At 35.2% G+C, this 27633-nt stretch overlaps 2 protein-coding genes across 3 annotated transcripts in view; both read left to right on the forward strand.

Moving 5' to 3' along the window:
* The window catches only part of LOC107693109 (tyrosyl-DNA phosphodiesterase 1-like), a 28389-nt gene extending 16514 nt beyond the window's left edge, over nucleotides 1-11875 (forward strand). For both annotated transcript variants that reach the window (XM_016492363.1, XM_016492362.1), the window contains exons 15-16: nucleotides 3639-3744; nucleotides 11631-11875. In XM_016492363.1, the coding sequence (XP_016347849.1) occupies nucleotides 3639-3744; nucleotides 11631-11704 (180 nt within the window). In that variant the 3' untranslated portion in view covers nucleotides 11705-11875. The remainder of the gene's footprint in view (nucleotides 1-3638; nucleotides 3745-11630) is intronic.
* A 6855-nt stretch (nucleotides 11876-18730) lies between these two features.
* LOC107693081 (potassium channel subfamily K member 13-like) lies at nucleotides 18731-22207 on the forward strand. The gene is made up of 3 exons (XM_016492325.1): nucleotides 18731-19067; nucleotides 20883-21104; nucleotides 21513-22207. Exons 1-3 carry the CDS (start codon nucleotides 18731-18733, stop codon nucleotides 22205-22207), a joined length of 1254 nt encoding a protein of 417 aa, XP_016347811.1.
* The last annotated feature ends 5426 nt before the right edge of the window (nucleotides 22208-27633 follow it).

Here is a 27633-nt window from a genome sequence, read left to right on the forward strand (position 1 = left end):
GGCTATAGGCAGGTGAGTTTTGTTTTCAGGGTTGGAGCTGAACTCTGCAGGACTGCGGCTCTCTAGGACCGAACTTGCCTACCCCTGCCATACACCAATCAGAACCAGTGGTTACTTGTGAGCCAAACTCACCCTTGTCCTCTTTACCACCAACAAAGCTATTCGACTTAAAAAAGCATGTTCCTGAAGTGAGACGCAGTTGATGAGTCATGCTTTTTTTAAATATAGGATTTCATAATTTTGTCAATTGTTCTGATTTAGTATTCATGTACAGGTGTATCTCAATAAATTAGAATGTCGTGGAAAAGTTCATTTATTTCAGTAGTTTAAGTCTTACAGAAGGCCAACAATTCACTAAAAAAAATTTTTTAATTGGTCTTATGAAGTATTCTAATTTGTTGAGATAGTGAATTGGTGGGTTTTTGTTAAATGTGAGCCAAAATCATCACAATTAAAAGAACCAAAGACTTAAACTACTTCAGTCTGTGTGCATTGAATTTATTTAATACACGAGTTTCACAGTTTGAGTTGAATTACTGAAATAAATGAACTTTTCCATGACATTCTAATTTATTGAGATGCACCTGTATATTGCTCATCACTAGCTCCTCCAAGCAGTCAAGGCCATTACAGAAATGTAGAAAAAAATGAGTGTTCAGTATAACATGCAATAATATAGAGATGCACTGAATTGAAACTAAAAATTAAGGAATAATTCACCTTCAAAATTAAAATGTTGTCATCATTTATTCACCCTCATGTCGTTCCAAGCCTGTATGAGTTTCTTTCTTATGTTAAACATAAAAGAAGATATTTTGAAGAATGCTGGTAATAAAACAGTTGATGGTCCTCATTGACTATCATAGTATTTCTTTCCCTACTATGGAAGTCAACGGAGACCAACAACTTTTGGTTCTACAAAATTCTTCAAAATATCTTCTTTTGTGTTCAGCATAAGAAAGAAATTTATACAGGTTTGGAACGACATGATTGTGAGTAAATGATGACAGAATTTTCATTTTGGGGTGAACTATTCCTTTAAATAGGTTTTAGCAGAAATTATGTTTTTCACTTTTCAGTCTCATTGTATATGGATTCATGGTGTTCTGTTTAGTGAATTCTTTTTTGTTTTGTATTTGCTTTTACGAACTGTTGGATTAAATTATTATCTGTTTTAGACATCAACCCCTAAAATTCCTGGTTTACCACTTAAGCTCTGACCCAATTGGATATTTACTCTTTGGCATCCTCTTGAACCACCCAGTTGGCTAGCTACTTGTTTTAACTGCAACCAAAAGCAGCTGTGGCTAAACAACAGAACAGCTGAGTTCAATAGACATGAAGATGCTAGTGAAAAACATAAGAACCAGTGAAGTTAATAATGAGAAATGTGATGTTTTTGCTAGTGTTACAACAAATAAATATGCTTGAACTCTGTCAATATGTCTGTCTGCTGCTGATTGAGCAGAAATTCAGATAAATTGCTCAATTATTGACTCACCCTCATGTTACTCCAGACCACATTAACCTCAATGATGCCTCTGCTCAACCACTAAGACGCGTTTATTAGTTACAACAACACAATTTATCAGTATTACTTGTGACAGCTGAGATTTAACTAGAAGTTTGAAGGTTATTAGGGAGTTTTTTTTTTTTTTTTTTTTAAAGCTACAGTACTGTTAAAGATTTTAGGCACTTGAGTAAAAAGGCTGTAAATTGAGGATTCTGTCAAAAATAATGTCATAAATAGATTTCTTTACCAATTAACTTCTATTAACTAAATTAAATCAACATTTGGTGTAACCATCCTTTGTGTTTAAAGCAGCTTTTGCCCTAGGTGCACTTGCGCATAGTTTTTCAGGTAGCTTTGCAGGTAGGTCTCTTGAAGCATCTTGGAGATGTTGCCACAGTTCTTCTGGATTTAGTCTGTCTCAGTTTGTTCTGTTTTTTTCATGTCATTCCAGACAGACTGGAGGATGATGATGAGATCAGATCTCTGTGTGGAGCACTGGCTGTTGTCAGACTCCTTGTGCAAACAAAAATCTCACTGGATTATTACAATTAATGGCAAAATGAATGTTTGAAAATGTAAACTGATATTTCCTACTAACACACTACAGCAAAAGATAGAAATAACTGATTTAAAACCATTTTTTAGCTGGTGTTCTAATAATTTTGGCCACCACTATATAGTATATAACGTGGATGACTGTTGGCGGTCTTGCATCAGGGTAAAGTGGCCTTTAGAAAGAGGGAGTTTAGAGGAAGGCAGTTATTACATGTAATTAATCTCAGTGGTTAACAGTCCTAAATGCTGGTTAGATTGCTTCCATTGTCCTCATTTGTAAGTTGCTTTTGATAAAAACATCTGCTAAATGATTAAATGTAATTGTAAATGTATGTAAAAAAGCTTTCTAAACTTTCCCAAATGCCTTCCATATTCAGAATTAACTGTTTCTAACTTTTTATATTGAGTTTCTAGGTCGCTTCCTGTTTTTTCTTCACAGATAGCAGGACAGTGTTTGCGTGTGCTTGCATCTGCTGCATCTCTCTGGGTTTTGTGAAAGCTTTAGCTGTCTGAGTGATATATTCCCCACTGCCCTTTAAATCTATCCAGCCCCCTCCATCATCAAGCCCACCACACAAATGAGAGTTTAGCTTCCCTCAGAACAGCCCTGCTCCCCTCTGGCTTTTTCCACAGAAAACAGGATGAATAAATGCACATGTTTTCAGAGCTAGACAAGCACTTTTGTCCCGTGTTGTCTCCATCATGGCAGTCATGGCATATCTTAAAGGGTTAGTTCACCCAAAAATGAAAATTAGGCTGTGTTTTTGTAAGAAAAATATCCATATTCAAAACGTAATAATCACTTTTATGTACTGCAACTGCACTGCAAAACCCGCTGTTGCACTGCAACACCCGCTGAGTGGCATTAACCAGCTTGAAAGATCAAAGACAATTTTTTATGTAACTCCGACTGGATTCGTCTGAAAGAAGAGATTCATATACACCTAGGATGGCTCTGGGGTGAGTAAAACACAGCCTAATTTTCATTATTGGGTGAACTAACCCTTTAAGGTCTATTGATTTGAGGTTAAAATAAATGGGTCTTTCAATGAGTTTGAGCCTTTTTTTTTTTTTTTACATGTTCCCAGTCTTTTTTGAACAATGTGAATAATCCACTGGTTCTTTTTATGAAAATACTGTTTTATTTTTTTTGTCATATATTTCAGAGTTGTTATTATTATTATTGTGCATATAATTATTTATTTGTGTGAAAACTTTTTGTAGGATGCTAGTTAATTCTTAACTAAATCTTTTGGAATTAGAGATGAGCAGGATAGTCAACTAGTCATCTGACAATCAACTGGCCAATTAGTGATTATTTATTTAAAATAATAAATAATGCTTTCTCTGCAGTTAAAAATTATTCTGAGATGCAGCCTCTCTTGCAGTGTTGCTGTTAATCATTTTTGTGTGTGAACAGTGCAATAAGTGCACTATAAGTTTGTGCAATAAGTAATTTATATTTTAGCTTATTTATATGTTGAATATCAGACTGGTTGATTTTGAACATAAACAGATTTGCACATCCCTACTGAGCATTAATACATGTGCTTTCTCTTTGTCTGTGTAGAATATGAGCACATTTCCTGTGGAGAAGAATGTGTTTCCGGCCTCCAGCTCATCCAAAGGCTTCCCAGTGCCTTTTGACCTCCCACCTCAGCATTACTCAAGCAAAGGTGAGACTGAACATTGCGTCATTCCCCAAAAGTAACTCGACTAAGATTCATTGTAGTTCCAACCTACATTAAAATGTCTGAGATGCTCTTCTGAACTCTGAACAACCACACATATTTAAAATGACAGATTTACACTTCAATGAGGCATTTGCATCAAAGTTTAAAGGTTTGCTTTTAATGCGTAAAAAGTACACTGAATCATCGCTTGAGGAAAGGTTAACCTTTACTTTGAATTTCAGAGTTCAAATGATTGCTGAGGAAACACTCTGTAGATATTAATTGCACAATGCAAAAGCCTAAATGAAAGCTAGCAGTGCAGGCCAGTATACAGGCTAAATAAATAAAATATTTTGATACTGTACGAGTGTCTTAATTTGCTCTCTTAATTATAGCAGCCTTTCGTATAATGAATAAGTGTGTTTCTTGAGTGTACATTACTGTATGTGATGAGCAAGGTGTTCAAAGACAGCTATTCGTGATGGCAAAGTGTGTATTGTAATTGCTAACAGCAGTGAAACACAAGGGGTGTGCATGACACAATTAATGGCCATTTCATTTCCTGCACAGTGGTGTGCTCTGAGCCATCCAATGAGATTAATAATGAGGAAACATGACATTTACTGCCACCCAAATTCTCTCATGTTCTCATTTAATAAAGCATTTATCAAAAAAATACAAATAAAAAACAAAAAATTAATTGATACTCATTAGTCTAGCTAGCTAGCCATTACTCCAGTATAAAGTGTCACATGATCCTTAAGAAATCATTCTAATATGCTGATTTATTATTAGAATTATCAAAGTTGGCAACAGTTGTGCTGCCAAATATTTTTTTTGGAAACTGCGATACTTTTTTCAGGATTCTTTGATGAATAAAAAACAGCATTTATTCAAAATATAAATCTTTTCTAACAATATAAATCTTTGCTATCGCTTCTTAACAATTTAACACATCCTTGCTGAATAAAAGTTTTAATTTCTTTAAAAAAAAAAAAAGAAAGAATAAAAATTTACTGACCCCAAACTGTTGAACTGTAGTGTATATTGTTAGAAAAGATTTCTATTTTAAATAAATGCTCTTCTTTTTAACTTTTTATTCAAATTTATTATTTAATAAGATTTCTATTTCAAATAAATGAATGAATGTATGTATGTATGTGTATGTATGTATGTATGCAAGAAGAAAAAGGATGCTACATGTCAGCTTCCTGTAAGCCAATATGTATAAACGAGAAGCCTGCCATTTTATGTAAATAAGTGTTTTGGTCATGAGTCAAGTATATGGCTGTTTAGTAAAATTCTGCATTGTTTTGACTGACAGCATAATTGCAGATGAACACAAACTATAGCCTGCAGGACTTGCTGATGACACTAAATTAACATATTTATAATTTATTATTTAAAAAGATTTCTATTTCAAATAAATGAATGAATGTATGTATGTATGTGTATGTATGTATGTATGCAAGAAGAAAAAGGATGCTATATGTCAGCTTCCTGTAAGCCAATATGTATAAACGAGAAGCCTGCCATTTTATGTAAATAAGTGTTTTGGTCATGAGTCAAGTATATGGCTGTTTAGTAAAATTCTGCATTGTTTTGACTGACAGCATAATTGCAGATGAACACAAACTATAGCCTGCAGGACTTGCTGATGACACTAAATTAACTCATTATCATCTGCTGGGTAATTACTGTGTTTTGTGGTTTTTGTGCAAATGCACAGATTCAGAGGCAGTAGGCTCACAGGGATATATCACCATTTTTGCATTCAACGGATGCTGTCAAAAGAAAAAGCGATTTCACATTAATTGTGTGATGAATTGGTGTTAAAACATCGAAAATGTTGTCATTTTTTTTATTATATTTTTTTAGGATTTATATTTATGAAATTGTTTTATGAAAGTCCAAATCCAGTTCTAGGGAAAGCACAGTACTGTATGTCATTTTATACTTATCTCCATTTTTTTAACCCAAGCTCATAGGAAAGGGTGTAAGAAATGTCATTCCTTTGTTGGAAGTGTCATGATATTTAACCATGACTTGCGGGGCAAACTTGAAATGACAGGTTTTGAATTATAGTCTTAGGTACAGAAGTTTTGCAGAGAAAAATAAAGCACCTGATGTTAAAAATAGAGCATATTAGCCAGACTTTTTTTTTCTTCAAATTTTGCTTTGTTTTGAGATTATTTGATTCTGTTTTGGGGTATCCATTATGTTGACATGCTACTGATAACGTCAGGAATCACTAGTACTTATGTTAGTCTCTGTCAAAGACCGTTTGATTGTTCAGCCCTATAATTGCAGAGAAAATCCAACTGTCATCGACGCCACATTCTTAGTAAATGAAAATACCAGCGCTATGAGCCCTGCCCCTGACACATCAGTTTGACGACCTTTAATCATGGTGAGAAAATAGAGGCAGCAATCGATGGTACTATTGAAACCAAGGGTGTCATCAGTTTATGAACTGAGGCAGAAGCACTCTGTGGTTGCCATAGCAGCGTAGGTCTTTTGATAACAGAGGCTTCAGCCATGAAGTGGGATGAGTGGGTGTGGCCTGCAGATCAGGATAAAAATGGGTGGTCTTCTCAGAATGTTTGGTAAGCTGGGGCTTCTGCACTGATTATGATACATCAACGTGGTTTCAATGTGCTTTTAGCAGTAAATTATGTTTTAGCACTCTATCAGTGAATCTTTTTGTCTGTGTTTGGAATATTACATTATATGTGACGCTGGACCACAAAACCAGTCATAAGGGTCAGTTTTTTGAAATTGAGATTTATACATCATCTGAAAGCTGAATAACCTTTATATTAATAACCTTTCCATTGATGTATAGTTTGTTAAGATATGACAATATTTAGCTGAGATACAACTATTTGAAAATCTGGAATCTGAGGGTGCAAAAAAATCTAAATATTGAGGAAAATCACCTTTAAAGTTGTCCAAATGAAGTTCTTAGCAATGCATATTACTAATCAAAAATTTAGTTTTGATATATTTATGGTAGGCAACTTACAAAATATCTTCATGGAACACGATCTTTACTTAATATCCTAATGATTTTTGGCATAAAAGAAAAATCGATAATTTTGACCCATACAATGTATTGTTGGCTGTTGCTACAAATATACCTGTGTTAATTATGACTGGTTTTGTGGTCCAGGGTCACATATATTGTATTAGGATATATACTACCATTCAAAAGTTTGGGGTCAGTTCCTTTATTTTTTTATTTTATTTTTTTAGAAATTAATACTTTTATTTTGCAAAGATGCATTAAATTGATCTAAAGTGACAGTAAAGGCATTTATGATGTTACAAAAGATTTCTATTTTGAATAAATGCTGTTCTTTTGAACTTACAATTCATCAATAATCCTACAAAAATATTAAGCTGTAACTATTTTCAAGATTGATATTGATTATTGTTTCTTGAGCACCAAATCAGAATATTAAAATAATGATTTCTGAAAGAATTGCTGAAAATTCAGCTTTTCCATCACAGGAGTAAATTGCCTTTAAACAGTTATTTTAAATTGAAAACAACTATCTTAAATTGTAATAATATTTGAACTTGTATGTTTTTGTATAGGGATTATTCTAAATGATGTATTGAAATTATACTGTTAATATTGCAATGAATATAGCCATTGTTGCTGATATGGCAGTAAAACATAAAGAAAGAAATAATATTGACAGTATTACTATTTTTACGGTATTTGTTATCAGATAAATGCAGCCTTGGTAAACATATAAGACTTCTTTCACATACATTTAAAAAAATCTTACCAACCCCAAATTTTTTAACTAGTGTATACTTTAAACAGTATTTGCACAGAATTTATATGTAATTTATAGTTATATATCATTTATATTTAATTTAAATTTATACTTTTGATTTTAACATATTTTTACCTATATTTAATCAGACTGCCATGCATTTGTACACAAATTAGGTTCAAATGCAACTCCAAAATGATGACATACTGTTTGAGGAGTGTCTCTCAGCTTGGCCTGAATTGCATTCATGTCAGACTAAATTATTTGTATTATTATTTATTTATTTTTGAATGTACTTTTTGTAATAGACAATAAGTTAAGCTTATTTTAGTGTTCTGAAATGAGTGCAAGTGGTGGTCCACTCAAAGGGTCACGGCCAGGACAGACAGCACTCATTGAAAGCTCAGATGAAAGTTATTTCCACCAAGGCCTTTCGTAGTATCTCGCCTCTGCTATCAGTGCGCAAATGCTTAATAGAGGCACTTCATTTCCTACACATGATTGCTTATCCAATCAAATCAAATGCATCGTGTCACTGTCCTTGTTGATACTCATTCGTGTGATATTCAGTTTCCCACTGGATCTGTTCCAATGTCATTTGTTTACTGTACATGACTGTGTGTAACAATTAACTGCTATGGAGTCACACAAGCGTTTCTGCCTCTTCAAGTCGCCCAAAGCTTTACTATTGTGCATCCCCCACTATACGGCAGACTACATAATACCCAGAAGGCCATTTAAGACCTATAATTAAAGCTTTTAGGAAACAGACAGATAACCCTGGGCTTTACAAAGCAAATGTGCAATTGCAAACTTCTCTGCATGCACCATGGCAACAGCTCTTCCATACTTGACCTTCTTCACACAAAAGGAAATACATGAAAATGTTCAGGTAAAGAGACTTTCTTTTTGCACTTGATTTTGTTTTTGCATATAGCAAGTAATATTGTCTCGAGTGTTATTTCTGTCAGATGCTCTGCTTGCCAGAGCACCAGCATGGGGTTGAATTAATAGTACTTTGTAATTAATCATTTTGAATTTTCCAAACTAATCCGTTTTTAAAAAAAAAATAGAATCGAACGGTTTGGAAAAACAGCTGTTTCTCATATACTGTAGGAAAAAACTTTTGAGAACTTACTAAGATGACAATCAGGTCATACTTCACCCCAAAATAAAAATAAAAATAAGAGGTTATGTTTTTTTAAGAAAAATTAGGCTTATTTTAGGACCATTAAGGTTTTTTTGCACTGTGACATATTTATAATGCAATTTTCATAAGAATATTTTGACCCTAATACTCATTATTGTAATGCAAAAAAGGCTCATTCTCATTATTTCAATTCCAAAAATAATTATTTAAATGTTTTATCTATATATGTATTATCTATATATTATCATAGTATAGTTGTATTGTTTTTTTCTGATTTAAATAAAAATATTATAAATCACTGTTGAAATAAAAAAAACTCAAAAGTAAAACCTTCTTATACATTAAATTATACAATCAATTATATCAAGCAAAGTATGATTTTTTTGTTTGTTTTGTTTTTTTGGAGTGGAATGTGACCCAGGTATGTTTTTAATGTGATTCTTTTGTCATTTTAAAGGATGAGTAAATGTATTAATTGTAAAGTGTTTCTTAGAGTATTATTTTATGTCTGAAAGGAGTTTTTAAAATATGACTTCTCTTATGGGGAGGCGATATGTTAGTGTTTATGGTTTCTTTAATAAGAGCATCCGTCATGCTCACTCTCACAGTTCATTTCATCTGAACCCCTGCTGTCAACACCTGTGATATTAATACAGACCGAACCCAGTCACACACTCAAATGTACACCTCAAAGAGTACCTGCACCTCTATATTAAGACAAACGTAATACATTTCTATTTCTGACCTGACTGTTGCTGCTGCTTCTGCTCAGTGATGAGAAAAGGATAGTTTCATATCCCTCTAAAATCAGCTCAGAACTTCTCATCACTCTCTACTCTTCAAACAGGCTCAGTCTGGGCTCACGACTAAAAAGGGACCAGCTATTGTGAATTAGAATGGACCGCTGCTCAGTAGCTACTTGAGTCTAGTTCTTTAATTCAGTGAGGAGACCGTTGAGTGCTGCTTAAGATCCTCTCATGTGCAAACACCATTAAAGTAATAGTTCACCCAAAAAACTAAATTCTGTCATCTATGTACCCAGATCGTTCAAGCTTCAATTTTCCATACAATGAAAGTGACCACAGCTGTGAAGTAAGTTTATAATAATTTTCATTTTAGGAGAACACTTCCTTCCAAAAAAAAAAAATTAAGTTGTTCTTTATGAATGCTTTTTTAATGTGCAAGAAAAGATCAGGTCAGAAGTGTGTCATTCTTGTTTATTTTCAGTAATCATTTTGGTAAATTGCACCCCTTCTGGCAAAAAGACAAACCGTAGATGGTTATGATGATTAGTTTTGCTTCACTTCCTCTTCACGTATATTGCTGCAGTTCCAGGCAACAATTAAGCCTGGATGTGAATGTTTGTGTAGCCCTACTGCTGTGTTCCTGCTATTAGATGAAAAAACTGTCATTATTGAAAGTTCTTGAAATTATTGCGCTAATTAAATAATTTTGTAGTTCTTGCAAAGGCAATCATTGTTATTGCTATTGCTCATACTCGGGCTTAGGGATATGAACAAACCCCTAACTTTAAGTATTAAATTTTAATGCATAATTCATCCTGCACCAATTGTTCATTTGGTTCAACTTGATATACTAAAAGTAAAACTGTAAAGAAAAATAAAATTATATAGACATTTTTTAAAAATAATAAAAATGACAGAAACACAACAAAATTGCTAAAACTTTATCTAAAATTAAAATGAAAACAACATAGAAATGTAAAAATGAATTCAAAAGATCAACTACAACTATATAGTATCTCAATTATACTAAATAACACTGTTATGTATTACTTTTGAATACATTTTTGTTTATTTTATTTTTGCATAATGCAATGCATTAAAGTACACCCAAGGCATCTATTTATTTTAAATAATTTTATTGGGTACTACACCACCTACTCATTAGATGTATATGAGACCCTGGACCACAAAACCAGTCATAAGGGTCAATTTTTTGAAATTGAGATTTATACACCATCTCAAAGCTGAATAAATAAGCTTTCCATAGATGTATGGTTTTGTTAGGATAGGACAATATTTGGCAGAGATACAAGGATTTGAAAACCTGGAATCTGAGGGTGCAGAAAAATCTAAATATTGAGAAAATAGCCTTTAAAGCGCATATTACTAATCAAAAATTAAGTTTTGATATATTTACAGTAGGAAATTTACAAAATATCTTTATGGAACATGATCTTTACGTAATGTCCTAATGATTTTTGGCATAAAAGAAAAATCTATAATTTTGACCCATACAATGTATTTTTGGCTATTGCTGAAAAAATATACCCCAGCGACTGGGTTTGTGGTCCAGAGTCACATACATGTATAAATAAGACATGCTTTTTGACGGTTGACTATGCCTCTGTATTTTACCCAGTTATCTGTGAGAATTCCTTTGAGATAATTGACTCGCTTATATTTTTCTGTAAGTTCTAAAGTGTAATGTTCTCATATCACAGGTATTATATCTAAGCAGTTTAACAATCAACCATTTGACTCCTTCACCACATTGTTTTGTTTCATGCGCTTTTTAGAGGTATTTTAACTGCTGGGTTGTTTTGAAATTGAATCCAGTTGTGTCAGCTGGTTACCATGGATACTGCTGTTCTGCAGTCTTTTCTAGAAGTCTATATCCTATAATACATTATTAAGTAAACCGCACAGTTTGTGTACGATCCTTCATACTGATACAGTACACACACCAGTAGTTATGCCACAGGTGAGCATATATCTCAAGGCAGGTCAGCCTTCAGGGAAAAGTCAGAACCTTCTCTTCTGTCCATACTGGGAATCTTTGTTGGCCCAAGGCAAATACGTTATTCTCCATCATCTCAAAGCATCATGAACTCTGCCTGGAGCAGGTCAGACTCTGAGACTGTAAATCTCCAGGCTTTCCATTAATGTATGCTGTTGCATTTCAGTTGTGTTTTCTCCTCCTTGCAGAGCAACCGTGGATCTGGAATATTCCTTACACTCAAGCCCCAGACACTCATGGAAATGTATGGGTTCCTTCTTGAGAAGTTCGAGGTGCAGGGATCATCTGCATAAGACAGAATTAACTTGGAAATCAGACCATCGGCATTTGACTCTGCTTCGGGTCTGTTCGGGTTCACCCTTATGAGGATTTAGCCACCGTAATGACACACTTTAAAGGAATAGTTCACCCAAAAATGAAAATTGTCATCATTTACTTACCTTCATGTCATTCCAAACCTGTATGAGTTTCTTTCTTATGTTGAACATAGAAGATATTTTGAAGAATGCTGGTAATCAAACAGTTGTTGGTTCCCATTGACTTTCTATGGAAGTCAGTGGGGACCAACAACTGTTTGGTTCTTCAAAATTCTTCCAAATATCTTCTTTTGTGTTCAACATAAGAAAGAAACTTATATAGGCTTGGAACTACATGAGCGTGAGTAAATGATGCCAACATTTTCATTTTTGGGTGAATGGTAGATGTACACCATAATAGTGTGCACCCTTAATGCTGTATTTTAGGCCTGGTTTTTTTCATAATAGAAACTGTAGAGATGTTTAGTTATGCCTTAATTGTAAACATTTTGTAAAAAGACCAAACAAACAACCATTTTACAACTGGAAAACCTTGGAACTAAATACATTTTTCAGTAGCAATGTCCTCCTACTTGTGGAAAAACTTGTTTATTTTGAAATCCAGTAATGTATGTTGAAAATAGCAATCAAATGATGTTTTTATTCAGTGAAACAACCATTGTCGGTGGCTTTGACCTAGTCATGTTTGCTCCTTGATTCAAAAACCTCAGAAGCAGGTAACTGGTACCATTTATTTATATGTAAAAAAAAAAATAAAATAAATTTCACATCCATTTTGAGCCGGATTTGTCGTATAACCAATAGAGTTCAGATAAAAAGAGGACTAAATGAAATGGTGAAAACATCTCAAATTGGTCTTTTTTAAAAGTTTGATTATGGACATGTCCTCTTAAATGAATTTCGGGGAGAGCTCCAAGGGCGGATAGATTTTTTCATTCCCGGCTACAGTGATGCAGTAATGTGTTTGAGGAGGACTCTGCGCCCCCAGCATCAGTGATATATTGAATGTGTTCAAAATAAAGAACAATTGGTGCTGTTTTCTATTTATCCTGAAATTGTCATGTTGCCTAGCAACATTGGAAAAGTTAACTCTACCTTGATACAGGAATTCCCTGTGGCCCCTTTTTCTTTTTCCTTTAATGAACAAAATTTGATTCTGTGCATTACTTTAAGGTTCACTTAGACCTTTTCTCCAGCACGTCTGTACTTAAAAGTTACAGCATGTCGCTTGTGGAATTTTTATTGTACATTGTAATGAAAATTAAATATTCAATCTGAATTATGTATCTCTCTCTTGCACAGCTATGTGAGAAATTTGTTGAAACTGCTTTAGACTTTAGATCAGATAAATGTTAGAGAGGTCTCCTCCATTCTGAAAAGGTCTTTTAGTATTGATCTCGGATCATTAGAGTAATTCCTAACAGAGCAGTCTGGCCAAAACCACGAGGATCATTATGTGTTTTCCATTCAAATTAGTGACTACTGTGTTAACGATTCCAATTAAAACCCATGCAATTACTAATAATTGTCCCCATGTTATTAAACTCATAGTTTTGTCTAGGTATGACATTTTTGCAATTATTTCCAGAGTATATATAGAGAGAGAGAAAGAGAGACATGACAAGACATGAAGGCATCATATGGAAAGCTGTTTTAACATTTATTCTTTCAAACTAACTAGTATCTACATTTATGTCGAGTTCTGATTAATGCATATTACAGGTGTCTCTGGCACATCCCTTTTTCTAGTGATGAATACATGCTAATGTCTGATATTAGTGTATATTGATTTGGTACTTTTAATTTAAAACATATACACTGAAAAAATGATACTCCATTTTTTTAAAGGTAAGTGGTTGCAATCAATTTATTTTAGTTACATTTAAATAAATTGAGTTGACTAACTTTCAGCAAAATTTATTTAAATGTAGCTAAAATAAATTGATTGCAACCACTTACCTTAAAAAAATTTAGTAAATTCAATTAATCATTTTTTTCAGTGTATATGCTATAAGTAGCTTTTTGAAAAGGTATAAATGTGAATACGTAGTAAATATTTAGTGATACAACTAGAACACACATCCGCAAAGAATCAAAAGGCAAAATTAGCTATTTGTTACCAGTAACATCAAAATCTGTCACTGTTGGCATAAGAGTGACCAACACGTTCTCACTCCCAACTCGTCACATATTGACACTTGGTCAGGACCCCTTGGCATCGCTTTTTGACGCTCAAGGTACCCCTTAAGCATAATTTTTCGATGCACAGGGGTATCCTTTTAGTGTCACTTTTCGACGTGCAGGGTCCTCCGTTGTTTTCAGTTGTATGCCTTAATCTAATGGTTTACATGCATTTGTAAAAAAAATAGAAACTAATTTTATATAAATGTATACTTTCATTGGAGCACCTAACCCCACCCCTACACTAAACCTACCCACTTCTGAACAATATAAAATGGTCATGAGACACACAAGAGCCAATAGCATTTGGCTTCAGGTAAACAAGGAGATGGCGATCACATCTATTCCTCTCACAAATCAATTGTTTTGCCTCGGAAGACTTGGAATATTAATATTTTTTTGAATAAATTATGACTGTAGCTGTATCTGCCTGTTATATCTTGTGTTTTATTGACACAGATGGTTATAAACAGCACACTGTCCCTCGTGCCACTGCAGGGGTAAATCAGGTTACACGGCATGACCTGCCCTGTGGCTCAGGAACATTTATCTTTCCCAAGACATTTGTGTTTCCCCAAAGTGCTGATGTACAATGCCCCTCATAAAATTCCAACTTTGCCCTTTCACTTAATGGATATAAACTGACAGAATCAGCAACATAGAACAGCGACAGAAGTGATAAATCTATATTATTGTTATGGGGGACTGGTGCAATAATCCCTGACTGAATAGGGCAGAGATCCAAATCACTCTTATTAAAAAGACGAGTAAATCACAATTAGTGATAAACTGATATTTCAGTCAGACAGATTTGTCTGATCTTTGTCCATCTTGACATTATCAGACTCAGGTGATAACCATGTCCAGTTGACAGAAGTATTAGTTTTAATATTTCTGTCATGACAACTCTCTGAAAGGTTAGTGTGGTAATATACATGGCAATGTTAATGTGTTTGGTCTTGGCGGAATAGATCTGCAGCGCTGCTGCTGCAGCAGAGCAAGTACCGAGGCTTACTACTGGCAGTACATCCACAGACATTCTGCTGTGATCATGTAAGAAATACTGCTGATGCACATATAACATATGAAATAACCCCCATATATAACATACACAAAATCACCCCATAGCGTCTATACAGGTGGGGCTGGGGAAGGTGGAGTGTTTCTGAAGTGCGCTGCAACTGCTACAGCAAGCACTAGCCAAGTGTTTGAATGTTGAGCAGCAAGCTCATTCGCTGCTGATGTGAAAAGACAACACGTTCTCACTCCCAACTCGTCACATATTGACACTTGGTCAGGACCCCTTGGCATCGCTTTTTGACGCTCAAGGTACCCCTTAAGCATAATTTTTCGATGCACAGGGGTATCCTTTTAGTGTCACTTTTCGACGTGCAGGGTCCTCCGTTGTTTTCAGTTGTATGCCTTAATCTAATGGTTTACATGCATTTGTAAAAAAAATAGAAACTAATTTTATATAAATGTATACTTTCATTGGAGCACCTAACCCCACCCCTACACTAAACCTACCCACTTCTGAACAATATAAAATGGTCATGAGACACACAAGAGCCAATAGCATTTGGCTTCAGGTAAACAAGGAGATGGCGATCACATCTATTCCTCTCACAAATCAATTGTTTTGCCTCGGAAGACTTGGAATATTAATATTTTTTTGAATAAATTATGACTGTAGCTGTATCTGCCTGTTATATCTTGTGTTTTATTGCCAAATGGGGCAGGGGTTGGGTTACGTGCTCATAAACGTGTAAATAGTGTAATGTAAATAAAAGTTGTGACTGTTTACATTGAAAAATCACACCCCAACATATATGCAATAATGGCAATATTATCATGACGATAAAATTCCCAGTGCCTTTCGCGTCAGCACACTGACGCCAAGAGTTTCTTATTTAAAGCAACGGAGGACCCTGCACGTCGAAAAATTACGCTAAAGGGGTACCCTGTGCATCAAAAAGCGACGCCAAAGGGTCCTGACCAAGCGTCAGTATGTGACGAGTTGGGAATGAGAATGTGAGTAATAGTGACTAATTGGAGTAGTAGCAAATTAAAACCAAGCTAACAAAAACATGTTCTAAGATAGTTTTGCCAACGTTCCCATTAAGTTATAAACACATTATTTCTCTCAGTTCAAATTGTACAGTTTTTTTTTTTTATTGGAAAATTCCAGGAACATTAATTACATTTTTAAATTTTGCAAACATTAAATACGCCTTTGATATTATTTTCTTCTAAACCACTAGATGGCAGAAAAACTCGGCTTAGCACTTTACAAAACATCTGCTTTTCAAGATGCATGTGCAAATGTGGCTAATCCTTGATGTGATCGCAGGCAGCAGCACAAATTTGACTCTGTGCTTGATCTAATATTTTATGTTTTTTAAAATGTAGATTTAAGTAGAAAATGAGAATTGGTAAAAAATTATTGAACATATTTTGAGACAAAGGTCTTTCTTAATGATTTTCAGTTTTTTTTTTAAAGATAATTTAAGCAACAGTTTTTAAATAACGAAAGAATATGTAAATGTATGGCATTTTGGGTAAAAAGTGCCCCTGCTGATGGGGCTAAGGGCACAATAATTAACATGATAATAGAAGGCTGACTTTTCCATTTGTTGACATGACATGGTTAGATTCAGATGGTAAATATCATACATTATTTTGGGTGTCCATCTTAGAGATAATCACCATGTTTAGCATGAAACCATTATATTTAAAAACATGATATTAATCATGTCATATAATAAAATAGAATTTGTTGTTACTACTGTAAATCTACATTAAATTATTATGGGATCTCCTTCAGTGCTTTCAGAATCTTTACTTTTTTAAATGATTTTGATTCTGTATTTTGAAATATGTTTTATATTAACATATTTTAATGACAGTATATTTACTGAACAAATTTTTTTTTAATCAAAATAAGCAGAAAATAGTACACACTTTGCTAAAGTGATTGTTTTGAACAAGTATTAACTTAAGCCCGGCTCACACTGGGCAATTTTGGCCACGATCCGTCTGAGACAAATTTTGAAAATCCTAAAAGATTCCTATAATCCTAGGCTAAAATCTGTAGTCTTTGATCGTTAGTTTGACATGTTCACCGACAGCCGATTAATGGCTGTTGTGATCAAATTTTTACCTCAGACGTATTTCTGGCAGTGTCAGAAGATTTGGCACACTGTCCTGCAGAGTGACTTCTCCTACGACGAACGTCAAACTGTCTTCGTTTTTCAAGACAAGCCATGACCAGAATTAATGCTAGAGACTGCCATAAACTCCAACGCTCCCGTCCTCCGCTCTAGGAATTCATCTGATATGTTGCCTTTGCTATGATAAACACCGGTTGCGCCACTGTTTTCATGTGGGTGTTTAGTGCTGCTTACTTAAATACGCTGGTATTTCTGCCGTTCATATACTTTTGATGATAGCCAACATTTCAGCCCCGCGTGCAATGCAGCTCGCAGTCACTTAACGTGTGTGGGTTGATAATGTAAAACTACGGACAAGTTTTCTTGCACGCACCCGTTTTTAACACGTCTTCACTGTCGTACAGTCTGACATTAATAACAACTGAGATCCCACAGTGTGACATGATCATCATGTTCTTACAGTTTGACAAGTACAATCCTAAAGGACTTTTAAAAAATCGCACAGTGTGTGCCCGGCTTTAGACATTATTTTAAAAATAAATAGCCTATTTTAGCTAAAGTATTTGTGTCAATACTGTGTGCCTTTTACCCCATGCCACCTCATACATTTATAAGATTTTTAAACAAAATATACGACATGTATGATTTATTTTCAAAGAAAATCTGTTGCTCCATAAATGTTCAATACAAATGCATATATTTTTTCTGCAATCATACACTTTGGGCACAATACTTTTATAATGTCCTCTGAGTGTTCTGAAACAAGTAGTAACATTTAAAAAATGTCCAACTAAAATGATTCTGGAAAAAAGTTCCATTAAGAATGTATAAATAATGTTTTTGTGCAAACGTTTTGAGAACATTATTAAAGACCAGAGAACTTTGAACAAACATTCCATTAGAATTAGTTTATTTATAACTTTTAGGGAACTTTGCCACAAACTTTACCTAAAGTTCTAAAAACGTTCCCTATTAACTGGAAAATAGATACTAGTCGCTATTTAAGTTCTTATTAGTTGTAATACTATTAAAATAAGTACCAGCAACAAAGAAAGAAAAACTTTAGTTTTAGAGTGTAATTGTTAAAATGGCTTGCCATATGCGTCTGTTCCGAGAGTTTCGTGCAGTCACAAGGAACGTGCGCTTCTTGTGAGGTTTGTCTACTGAACTTAAGGGCACATTGTGAATATATCCAGAGAGTTCTTGCGAGTTTAGTCTGTGTAAACTGGTGTTGAAGGCTTACTATAAAGCTTGTATCCAGTATTGTAAGATCTTTTCCATAGCTTGTGCATGCAGCCACCTGATGGCCGTACCAGAGACTGAAGTGAATATAAGATCGGCTATAGGCTTTTCGAAGAGACCCAGTGAGATGCATCACATGAGATGAGCTGAACTAGCAGATCCACCCACAATCTCATCTAACAGGATTTCAGCTGCCACTAAACCCATTGTCAGAGGATGGTATGAGCATCTCTCATCATCATTGCTCATGAGCATTTGGTGTACATGCAGCCCAAGAATAATGGAAGACGAGGAAGTTTCTTACAGTTGCATGCCCACCACCGTTAAATGTAAGATGTGGAGACTTTATTACCAGTCCTGTCCAGCAGTAGTCACATAATGGCATGTAGAGGTGCGTGCTGCTGTGGCTGTGGTCCTGTGAATGAAGATAATGCGAGGTTCATAATGTTGCTGCTCCTCATCATCCTCTACCTCCTGTGCGGAGCCGCGGTCTTTTCAGCCCTGGAGCATCACAAGGAGATGCAGGCGAAGGAAAAGTGGGCTCAGAGGTTTGAGCTTTTCAGCCAAAAGTACAATCTCAACAAAAGTGATCTGGAGAAGTTCTTGAGACATTATGAAGAGGCGAACATGGCAGGAATACGGGTGGACACCCTCAGACCACGCTGGGATTTTACTGGAGCCTTTTACTTTGTCGGAACTGTCGTTTCCACCATCGGTAAGAATGACACTTATAATATATTATATTATGTATTACAAAATATATTTTGACTAAAAAGATTAGGAAAGATTCTTAAATGTATTAGGTATATTATATGTATATATCTAAAATGTGTATATACAACATATTTACAACAAACATAAAAATAATAGTATGATAATATGGTAATACTAATGTGTGTGTGTGTGTGTGTGAGAGAGAGAGGGAGAGACACGCTAGTCACACTTTTCCAGTGAATATATAGCCTAAAGTCTTGCCTGGAAAACAATGTAGATACAGTTTATTCCAGACACCTTATTGTTTGAATAGTGGGGCATATTCTCACAATAAAAGTGGTCTGTTATAACCTTTCAGCAAAGTCTAAACAGTTTAATGAAATAGGATGGAAAAAGATATAGCCATTGCTTTAGCCAACAATTATTGTAATGAATAAACTGTTTACATTTCTAATATTTCAAATAGTCGAATCTGTCTTATTGTCCCTGCATGAATGTATGTGAATGAGGTTTTATCATCTTAACTTGTTTACCTGAAACACTGCAAAAAATTAGGATAGAATCCACACACAAAAAAAAATCGAATTAAAGCGAGGTCCGACTTAAAAACAACCTTAAAAACTAACAGTTAGAGAAAACATGTTTATGTAATTTGACTTTGACTCAAAACCATATAGTTACTGACATATAGGCCTAGCCCGTGTGTCAACTAGACCTGCAGTATATGTGATACAGCTATTTATTATTATTATTATTTCTTTATTGACTTATGCAGGTAAACCACAGGAATTGTGTTGTCACTGTTTTCTTGTGTTGTTACATTTTAGTGTTCATGTTGCTGTGTATTTATTTATTTGTGGATATATGTGTAAATACACTTTGTCAGGATTTTATGATTACAAATTAATACATTTAGTTTAAATATATAAAACATGCAATAACACAATAAAGTGCTGCAAATTGTTACATTGTACATTAGGTGAGGCATTTAAGTATTGATGCAGGTCACTTTGCCTGCGTGTGTATTTTGAAGTGAATATATTGGGCTTGACCAGAAATTTTGCAGCTTTTGAAAACTTTGCTTTTGGTGCAATATTAGACCTAACACCTGAAGAACTGAAATTTATAAAAGATGTTGTACAAGTTAAGTCAGTCTGATACATGTCCCCCTCTCTTTTCTATACATTTTATCTAACCATTCCAAATTGGTAAATATTGACACTGAGGTCTTCCCTAAGACTTAATAAAGATGCTGTTTATCTACATCGAACCCTGCAGGTAATGCAATCAAAGATGTGTTTACAGAATTTTCCAGTTCCTCATGCCTGTATTCCTAACTAATTCCAAGAAAATTTCCCAAAGGGGAACCAACAACCACACAAACACACAACTGTTAGTATTCCAAACGATGAACCATGCATAGACCTTTGCAGCTTATATTAACTGATGTTTAGTTTGGTTTCATTGCATTTCTCTGTAATCAAGCACCTCATGAAATGTCCAGTGATAAAGTCTTCAGACCTAAGCTGAGGATGAGAATGAGCTTGTCTTCATGATGTCCCCGTCAATGGTGGCTTTCATGTGCAGGGGGAAAACATCTATGAGAAGAATAATGCAATCCACGTGTTATTTGCATTTCAATCAGAGTGACAAGGGAAAGGTGGGAGATGTTTCAGTATCTGTCCCCAGTAGCAACAGTTTGTTCTCCAGCTTTGAAGAAGAAAATAGTTTTGGCCGATTGAGCTCAATAAACAAATATTGTTTATTCCGTTATATATGGGTATAAATTACCGTTTCTTCCTCATATTTCCCACAGGGTTTGGAATGACCACACCAGCCACAGTCGGTGGCAAAATCTTCCTGATCTTTTATGGCCTCATTGGCTGTGACGCCACCATTTTATTTTTCAATCTGTTCTTGGAGAGAATAATAACAGTGTTGGCTTTTGTTCTCAAATCCTGCCATGAAGTCCAACGGCGACGCAAAGGAGTTTTACCTCACGACAGCAGACAAGACGCGAGGCTAAATCGTGAAGACAGTCTTGCAGGATGGAAGCCCTCAGTGTATTGTGTGATGTTGATCCTTTGCGTGGCAGCAATAATCATTTCTTGTTGTGCTTCGGCCATGTATTCCTCAATCGAGGGATGGGGATATTTGGATTCACTCTACTTCTGCTTTGTGGCATTCAGCACCATTGGTTTCGGGGATATGGTCAGCAGCCAGCGGGCCAGCTACGAAAACCAAACCGTCTTCCGAATCTGCAATTTCTTCTTTATTTTAATGGGCGTTTGCTGCATTTTTTATGGCCTCATTGGCTGTGCAGCCACCATTTTATTTTTCAATCTGTTCTTGGAGAGAATAATAACAGTGTTGGCTTTTGTTCTCAAATCCTGCCATGAAGTCCAACGGCGACGCAAAGGAGTTTTACCTCACGACAGCAGACAAGACGCGAGGCTAAATCGTGAAGACAGTCTTGCAGGATGGAAGCCCTCAGTGTATTGTGTGATGTTGATCCTTTGCGTGGCAGCAATAATCATTTCTTGTTGTGCTTCGGCCATGTATTCCTCAATCGAGGGATGGGGATATTTGGATTCACTCTACTTCTGCTTTGTGGCATTCAGCACCATTGGTTTCGGGGATATGGTCAGCAGCCAGCGGGCCAGCTACGAAAACCAAACCGTCTTCCGAATCGGCAATTTCTTCTTTATTTTAATGGGCGTTTGCTGCATTTACTCACTGTTCAACGTCATCTCTATTGTTATCAAGCAGGTGCTCAACTGGCTCCTGAAAAAGCTCGAGATACCATGTCGTCACTGCCCCAGGAGGTCTCTCCGGCCCCGTAGAAATGCAGTCATGCCAGCCCATATCCGAAAACGTGTTCGCAACATATCCATAGACACAGATGCCGTGAACGACAGCGAGACTGATGGACGCAGGATGTCTGGAGAGATGATCTCCATGAGAGACTTCCTGGCGGCTAATAAGGTGAACTTGGCGATCATGCAGAAACAACTGTCTGAGACTGCCAACGGCCATCCCAGGCCATGCGGGTCAACAAATAGGCACAATGGATTCTCTGGTGGGGTCGGAGCCCTGGGCATAATGAATAATAGACTTGCAGAAACCAGTGCGGACAGATAAATATAACCTTTACAAACAAAACAACATGAAGTCTCTTGTGTGTGTTCAATGCTGTAGTTGAAATATCCATGGCTGCTCTGAAGGTAAAGAGAACGGAGAACTCAAGCTCAGGTCTGTTTCTGAGATCGATGTGCTGGGAGAGGCTTTGCTGCACAGAGTTTTGACTCAAACTTTCTTATGATTGCAGGTTTTTTTTTATTTTTTTATTGGAGGATGTTGCAATCAGGTTTAGCACTTTGTATGGCAAAAAAAAATAAAAAATGAACACATGGGATCTACAGAACAGATCTTCAGTGGGGTGTCCAAAGTCTGAGACCACTAGTGTGAATGTATATTTTATATTTATATTATGAGCATAATTCGCATGAAATGTAAACTGAAAAATTAACTTGAATTTTTGAATTTCATAACTATTAATTGAAAAATAGTACTTGGCTTGTCCTTCTTTGGCTTAAATTGCAGCAGCACTCGAGCTGCATGAACTTTGGATCAAATTATCCAAAGAGCATCTTATGAACGTCTGACCTTCAGAGTAACATGAGCAATGTCACAAATTTACATATTGGACCTAGAAATACTTCTGAATCTTAAGTATTTAATATATTAAATATAGCATATACACTACCATTCAAAAGTTTGAATTTTTTTTGTTTGAAAAATAATACTCATTCAGCAAGGCTGCATTAAATTTACAGTAAAAACATTTATAAACTTACAAAATATTTCTATTTCAAATAAATGCTGTTCTTTTGAACTTCAATTCATCAAGAATCTTTAAAACATTTATCAGGGTTTTCACAAAAATATTAAAAAGCACAACTGTTTGTAACATTGATTATAAATGTTTCTTCAGTACCATAGCATATTAGAATTATTTCTAAAAATAAATAAATAAAAAACTTGACCATCACAGGAATAAATTGCATTTTAAAATATATTGAGAAAGAAAATAGTAAACAGTTAGAATTAAAAATTTTAGTTAAAATTTAACTTATTTTTAATTGTATAGTTTTTCAAATTATTACTGTTTTTACTGTATTTTTGATCATATAATTGCACCCTTGGTGAGCACAAGAGACTTAAAACAACAAAAAATATTGACCCTGAACTTTTGAATATGCATGCACCTATAGGGTCTGAGATTTTCATTGTGGTGTCAGACTTTTGGACTGGTCTTTCTGTCACTTCTGTCAGCTTCTGCCACTTTCTAGTGGAGCATTTCTTTTTAGGTTCAGCTGAACAATCTAAGTGAAAATGTGATGCAAATTACATTCATTCACCAGTAGCTTACTATCCTCTTCACTGTGCAGGTATGTAGATATGGACATGAGGCATAAGGTGCGACAGTTAAGAGGCAACCCACATGCCATCTGTTTCATGACGTTATAGCTAGTTTCGGGGATATGGTCAGCAGCCAGCGGGCCAGCTACGAAAACCAAACCGTCTTCCGAATCGGCAATTTCTTCTTTATTTTAATGGGCGTTTGCTGCATTTACTCACTGTTCAACGTCATCTCTATTGTTATCAAGCAGGTGCTCAACTGGCTCCTGAAAAAGCTCGAGATACCATGTCGTCACTGCCCCAGGAGGTCTCTCCGGCCCCGTAGAAATGCAGTCATGCCAGCCCATATCCGAAAACGTGTTCGCAACATATCCATAGACACAGATGCCGTGAACGACAGCGAGACTGATGGACGCAGGATGTCTGGAGAGATGATCTCCATGAGAGACTTCCTGGCGGCTAATAAGGTGAACTTGGCGATCATGCAGAAACAACTGTCTGAGACTGCCAACGGCCATCCCAGGCCATGCGGGTCAACAAATAGGCACAATGGATTCTCTGGTGGGGTCGGAGCCCTGGGCATAATGAATAATAGACTTGCAGAAACCAGTGCGGACAGATAAATATAACCTTTACAAACAAAACAACATGAAGTCTCTTGTGTGTGTTCAATGCTGTAGTTGAAATATCCATGGCTGCTCTGAAGGTAAAGAGAACGGAGAACTCAAGCTCAGGTCTGTTTCTGAGATCGATGTGCTGGGAGAGGCTTTGCTGCACAGAGTTTCGACTCAAACTTTCTTATGATTGCAGGTTTTTTTTTTTTTATTATTGGAGGATGTTGCAATCAGGTTTAGCACTTTGTATGGCAAAAAAAAATAAAAAATGAACACATGGGATCTACAGAACAGATCTTCAGTGGGGTGTCCAAAGTCTGAGACCACTAGTGTGAATGTATATTTTATATTTATATTATGAGCATAATTCGCATGAAATGTAAACTGAAAAATTAACTTGAATTTTTGAATTTCATAACTATTAATTGAAAAATAGTACTTGGCTTGTCCTTCTTTGGCTTAAATTGCAGCAGCACTCGAGCTGCATGAACTTTGGATCAAATTATCCAAAGAGCATCTTATGAACGTCTGACCTTCAGAGTAACATGAGCAATGTCACAAATTTACATATTGGACCTAGAAATACTTCTGAATCTTAAGTATTTAATATATTAAATATAGCATATACACTACCATTCAAAAGTTTGAATTTTTTTTGTTTGAAAAATAATACTCATTCAGCAAGGCTGCATTAAATTTACAGGAAAAACATTTATAAACTTACAAAATATTTCTATTTCAAATAAATGCTGTTCTTTTGAACTTCAATTCATCAAGAATCTTTAAAACATTTATCAGGGTTTTCACAAAAATATTAAAAAGCACAACTGTTTGTAACATTGATTATAAATGTTTCTTCAGTACCATAGCATATTAGAATTATTTCTAAAAATAAATAAATAAAAAACTTGACCATCACAGGAATAAATTGCATTTTAAAATATATTGAGAAAGAAAATAGTAAACAGTTAGAATTAAAAATTTTAGTTAAAATTTAACTTATTTTTAATTGTATAGTTTTTCAAATTATTACTGTTTTTACTGTATTTTTGATCATATAATTGCACCCTTGGTGAGCACAAGAGACTTAAAACAACAAAAAATATTGACCCTGAACTTTTGAATATGCATGCACCTATAGGGTCTGAGATTTTCATTGTGGTGTCAGACTTTTGGACTGGTCTTTCTGTCAGCTTCTGCCACTTTCTAGTGGAGCATTTCTTTTTAGGTTCAGCTGAACAATCTAAGTGAAAATGTGATGCAAATTACATTCATTCACCAGTAGCTTACTATCCTCTTCACTGTGCAGGTATGTAGATATGGACATGAGGCATAAGGTGCGACAGTTAAGAGGCAACCCACATGCCATCTGTTTCATGACGTTATAGCTACTGCAGACACCTCAGAGAGTCTAGCAGCTGTATAGAACTCATGACTTAACAGCCTATTAATTGCTTGAATTGCTTATCAGGTATTTCAGATGAACTGAAACGAATGTGCAACAGTGCACAGAACAAAATGAACAATGTCGTTTTGAACTGTTCATGAAATATGTGCAATGCCAAAATAGGATGGGTATGATGCAGGACATCAAATCATTTTCTCCAGCACTTTGTATCTTGAACTTTGAAACCTGCTTACTTTATTTTGAGGTGAATGACTGTATGTAGAGATGCAATGCATGATGAATTATAATAAAATATGCTTTGACAGTTTTGCTGGGAAATCGTGCAAATGTGAGTGCGTGATAAAAATTATCATTCTGAACAACATTTATCTAAGTTACATTATTATACATAGTTTTTTTTAATTCTAGAACGCATTATTATCAGTGATGCGGCGTGATATCTTGCGTCTCGGTTATGGACTGTACTGAAAATTACTTTAGAGGTTACATATATAGGGCTATTAATATTAGCCTACTGAAATAGCCTACTATTGCAGCGTTTATCCTGCTAGACCTATTGTTTTGTACTTTGTAGGGTAGGCTACTATTTTTTCTTAGCAGAAGCTTTAAAATAATAGGCTAGGTCTATACATTAATATTTTCAAATAATTAAAACTCAAACGATATTTCATGTCCACGTATTTATTTATTCGGTGATTGACATTGATAACTATATTGGATGTATGAGATTACTGTTGTGCAAATCAATATCTCATAATGCAGGCTGTTATATGACTGAACAGCAGGTAAGTGAATATCCATTTCTTTAGGTTGGTGAGTCCTGTCATGTCTGTGTATGTGTGTCATGACTTTCCTTCCATGCCACTAGTGTGGATATGATTCTGCTGTCACTTCAGGGGAATCTCAGAGGTGATGTGAAAGCCAGCAAAAGCAACGCAATGGATTTCCAACCTGTTTCCAAGCAGCAAAGGAAATAAATGTTTTCTAGCATATTCTAGTCTTCTTATTTGTTCGTTTTGTGCATTCTGGGCTGTCAAAATTAGTGAGTGGATCAATGCAAAGTCAATGATCCAAAACGGTCATATTGTTGCACGCCTAATGCACATTTCTTGCCCTGTTTGCACAATTACAATAATATAATCGACTCAAGAAGCCCTGGGTTATTTGGATGTGATTTGATTTGGAAACACAGGCACATACATAAAGTCTAGGCTGCAAATAAGCTTCCGAAGATACCGTTCATATTCACTCAAACACCCACCATATTTAATACTGTATGGGGTAAGTTGTCATTCAATAGGTATTTCAGCTAAAACGAAACAATTGTGAAACACAAAACAAAATGGTAAAAAAAAAATTAAAAAAAAAGTGTAAAGGGTAACACAAAAATATCAAACCATTGTTCTAGCCAACATTTTTTTAAATAATATTATAAAATTGAAAGAGAGAAAAAAATAAAAATAAATAAATGACATATTTTGAAAGTGTTTGAGAATCATGTCATATCAATATCTGTATTAGTATTTTGCAGTGCTACCAAAATTTGGTGTTTTGTGGCCACTGTTGTTGTGATCGCGGTAAATGTCCACTAGAGGGCGGCAGTATGTAATAAAACTGTGAATCCCCTGTGAAGGTGTTGTAAGAATTTCATTTAATCCAGTACAATCAAACATACCTTTTTATCTTTTAGGGTTTTTTGACAGTTTTCCCTCACACAATTAATATCTGATGAAATGTATGTGAGTCTTTCGTTAAAAGTACTATGTCGAATAAATAGTAAATATGTACTCTATATACTATAAAAAAATACTTTATCTCGTTGAAAACATACATCTGTATGATGTGTATAATATTAATAATAAACTAAATTCATATTTCAGAGAAAAAAGAGAGAGAGGAATATAAGCAGTAAACTCCACATTCTGTCGTCATGTCCTCAGCGAATAAAAAGTCAGAAATGACATTTTTGTCCGTGCAGCAGTTGGTGAAAAATGATCGAGGATGAAACTGTACCATATTCCACTGGATTTGTAGTCCGGCGCTCGACGAACTCCCATTAAGTGTGACTATCCCGCCCGCCGAGAGGAACTACAACTCCCATGAAACCACCGCAGCGCTTCTGT

This window comes from Sinocyclocheilus anshuiensis, unplaced genomic scaffold (assembly GCF_001515605.1).
Source record: "Sinocyclocheilus anshuiensis isolate Anshui unplaced genomic scaffold, SAMN03320099.WGS_v1.1 scaffold222, whole genome shotgun sequence".
NCBI lineage: Eukaryota > Metazoa > Chordata > Actinopteri > Cypriniformes > Cyprinidae > Sinocyclocheilus > Sinocyclocheilus anshuiensis.

What these genes read in the sequence shown, in the direction of transcription:
- LOC107693081 (XM_016492325.1), top strand. Translation starts at nt 18,731, where the DNA reads ATGGCATGTAGAGGTGCGTGCTGCTGTGGCTGTGGTCCTGTGAATGAA. An exon ending in AACTGTCGTTTCCACCATCG is followed by an intron (nt 19,068 to 20,882) that starts GTAAGAATGACA and finishes TATTTCCCACAG; the next exon opens with GGTTTGGAATGACCACACCA. An exon ending in GAGGCTAAATCGTGAAGACA is followed by an intron (nt 21,105 to 21,512) that starts GTCTTGCAGGAT and finishes ACAGCAGACAAG; the next exon opens with ACGCGAGGCTAAATCGTGAA.